A 3,644-nucleotide genomic window follows, 5' to 3' on the forward strand; every position below is an offset into this window, starting at 1 on the left:
GTTGTAGGCTCTTCTTGTTGTAGTGTAGTGAGAATCCAGCTGGATGCCCGAGGACAAGATGAAGAGCAGCTGGTCTTAGCACAGACATGGAACACCAAACAATAGGTCCAATTAGAGGAAGCTCTGTGGACTTACTGAACACCTTTAAAGCTATAAATGTATACCGCTTCTTGACTGATTATAAACATTCAGAGCTGGCAACCAGCCCTCTATATCCTAGTCACTTGATCATCTTGTGGTATTATGAGTATGGTGTGACCTTATATGCAGCCATAGGGATTATTTGCTTCTTGAATATCCTTTAAATGTGCAGAGCTTGCTGTAAAAATCCCAGCAGGATATAGAGAGCTCCGAGCTGATGCAGATCTATAAGGCTCCCCGCTGTGCCAGAATTGATTGTAGCCGAAACATGGATGTTATTGTATTCCACTTTAGGTATAGACCTACTGTATAATCTTCTTCTCTGCTGCTTCCTCTCCTGTCCTATAATTGCTTGGTGATGCTGGGTAGAGCAGACGGATTCAGGAAAGATGGTGAGCATTATGCCTGACCTTAACCTACAAACTAGCCAGTGAAATAAGATGTTTGAAGAATGGGGGGTCAGTAATGGTTCATTCTGCTCCTCCTACCAGAGACTATGGTGCAAGGCCATAATTAGGATGTCCTCATTCCAGCAACTGTTGGCAGCTAAGGTGCAGCAAGGCCGAGCAAGATCTGCTGCTGATATGTTACAGTTTGAGAGTCTCAAGAGCTGTTCCTCTGACTTTCGGTCTTTTTTGGAATGCTCGACTATGGGCCTGGACAGGGTGATTAATCAGTCATAGGAGTGTTGCCAAATAGATAAGGCTTATGCTGTAGACCTGTCACTAGACTGATAGCCAAAGACGTTGCGGACGATATCAAAGGTTGCAAATATAATCCTTCAGAAATGGTCTTCAGAGCAGCTGTTGGTCACATAGTCCTTACATCATAAAAATGTCCTTACAACAGCTCAGCCAGGTCTAATAGAGAAGAGGTGGCACCACAGGCTGATCCAGCAAAAAAAACATTATAAAAAGGTACAAAAGATTGCAATAAAATTGTACACTTGGTGAACATGTGTGTCTTCAGTCATCATTTGGATACAGCCAGAGAAGAACGGGGAGAATCCCACCTGGGGTTGAACTAACAGTTGTGATTTGGGTTACAGCCTTAAATTAGTCTTCTGTTACTCATGGAAAGGTCAAGCGGAAGCAGATCAAGTTGTGGGCACGTCGTGGCCTAATGGTTAGAGAGTCTGACTCGTAACTCTAAGGTTGTGGGTTCGAGTCTCGGGCCAGCCACGACTGAGGTGCTCTTGAGCAAGGCATTGAACCCCCCAACTGCTCCCCAGGCACCGCAGCATAAATGGCTGCCCACTGCTCTGGGTGTGTGTTCATGGTGTGTGTGTGTGTGTGTGTGTGCACTTTGGATGGGTTAAATGCAGAGAACGAGTTCTGAGTCTGGGTCACCGTACTTAGCCGAATGTCACGTCACTCAGATCACCTGGTACCGTTGGACAGTTTTTGCAAAATAGTGAACAAAACATTTCTACAGACATCAGCATCTGTCCTTCTATCCAAAATAAACAAGGACTCTGTGAATATAATCTTTCCTTCGTTTCTGTCTTCGTTTCCCAGGTGATGATGACTATTACGGGAGGAAACTCCACCTACCTGACGTGACTCCGAAGCTGGTGAAGTTGGCCCCGGAGACACCAGTGCAGCGAGTGAAGCCACGTCGTGTGCAACGTGCGATGTCTCAGGACCACGTTCTCTCGCCTGTTGTCTCACGCCGTGACTACGTCGCACCTCCGTACAACTTTTCGCAGGATCTGCTCTCGGCCGATCGCTTGCAGTCCCGGGATCCTTTGCTCTCGCCGGAGAAGCTGCTCTCTCTGAGGCGAGCCGACTTCCGTGAGAAGTCGATGGCTCGTGCCCTCTCGCACACGGACATGTTCGTGCCTCCCACGCCCACCATCGAGCGACACCACAGGATGGCGAAGGCACACTCGCATTCACAGCAGAGCGACGGGGCCAGCGACGACAGCTACAGGGGGAATGATGGGCTGCTGAGCGTCAGTGGCAACAAGAGGCAGGCGTTTGCCTCAAGACGGACACACACGGTCGACCACCTGCAGTATATACCCGGGCATCACCATCATCAGTACCGCACGGCCAGCAAGAACGAAGTGACAGTGTGAAAACAGGGACCGGGGCAGAGGGAGGAAGTCAGAAGGAAGCATATTTATTACATGGAATATACAGAAAGGAGAAATATGTGAAAGAGAAATAAATAAGAGAATAGAAGAAGGGAAATAGGAAACATCGCTATAGCAACGCCAGCAAAACAGAAGTGACAGTTTAAATACAGGTAAAAGAGGCAGAGCAAATAACTCAAAGGAGGAGGTTCAGAAACATTACCGAGCGATTTTCTCACAGTTCAGAGTGAAAGAACGAGAAAGACTGGGCAGGAGGTGACTGAACACTCGGTGTGTGTGTGTGTGTGTGTGTGTGTGTGTGTGTGTGTGTGTGTGTGTGTGTGTGTGTGTGTGTTATCAGGCTGGAAAACAGTCCCAATTTTCGATTCTCTTCTTCCTTCTGCTTTTGACCTTGACTTGTTCCTGATTTCATCTCAAAGCTTCAGCTTCCACATCTTCTGAGTCATTTGGGGGAAAAAACAGAGAGAGAGAGAGTGAGAGAGAGAGAGAGAGAGAGAGAGAGAGAGAGAGAGAGAGAGAGAGAATACATACACATTCTTCCTCATGCCTGTGGCCAATGTAAGGGCTTGCACACACACAAACACACACTTACACCCACACACACACACACACACACACACACACACACACACACACACACACAGTAGGCTGCAGTCCAACAGAAACCAACAAAGACTTTAAAAACCAAGTCAAGGCTGAACTGTTAAAGCCTGTATAAACTTTCTACAACTATATAAAGAGACTTCTTACAGTTTGTAATTCTAGCTCTAGATTTAGAGATTATTCATAGATATGAAAATTAAAATAAAATAAAAGTCATGGGAGTTCCATGCAAATGTCAAAAAAAAAAAAAGACATGAGAAATGGAGTAAGGGTTAAAAAGCACAATCAATACAGTGAACAGTTGAAACATTTGTTTTCACATTCTGTCTGTTTTTTTTTCCCTCTGACTTTATTAACCAGCTCCTCTCCGACTTTAGGGATGTTAGGTGCCAGTTTTCTTGTGTGCAGGACTGTAAATAAGCTGCGATAGCTGTAGATCCGAGAGTAAAGTTAGCTCAGACTTCTGGATTGTTGTTTTTATTTGTTTGTTTGTTTGTTTGTTTGTTTATTGCACACACACACACACACACACACACACACACACACACACACACACTCCACGTCAGTGATCTGACCACCCAGAGCCGTACAGTAAACGTGTACACGTGTGTGTTTGTAAGGGTGAGTGCATGTTTGTGATATCTTCTGGTTATGTGGTGACGTCACGTTTCCGACCACATGATGGTTTTATAACCCAGTTCCAGCTCCCTCTTGGTTTACTACACGGATGATTCAGCCGCCATGACACCAGAGCATTCTGGGTAATGACTCTGCTAAGCTTTGTGTTTTTTTGTTGTTGTTG

The 3,644-nt window shown here is 45.7% G+C and overlaps 1 protein-coding gene across 3 annotated transcripts in view; it reads left to right on the plus strand.

The window, feature by feature from the left end:
• The window catches only part of LOC113650425 (protein shisa-6-like), a 69,990-nt gene extending 66,638 nt beyond the window's left edge, over positions 1-3,352 (plus strand). For all 3 annotated transcript variants that reach the window (XM_047815640.1, XM_047815639.1, XM_047815642.1), the window contains one exon: positions 1,659-3,352. In XM_047815640.1, the coding sequence (XP_047671596.1) occupies positions 1,659-2,221 (563 nt within the window). In that variant the 3' untranslated portion in view covers positions 2,222-3,352. The remainder of the gene's footprint in view (positions 1-1,658) is intronic.
• The last annotated feature ends 292 nt before the right edge of the window (positions 3,353-3,644 follow it).

Source organism: Tachysurus fulvidraco, chromosome 7, assembly GCF_022655615.1.
Source record: "Tachysurus fulvidraco isolate hzauxx_2018 chromosome 7, HZAU_PFXX_2.0, whole genome shotgun sequence".
Lineage (NCBI taxonomy): Eukaryota > Metazoa > Chordata > Actinopteri > Siluriformes > Bagridae > Tachysurus > Tachysurus fulvidraco.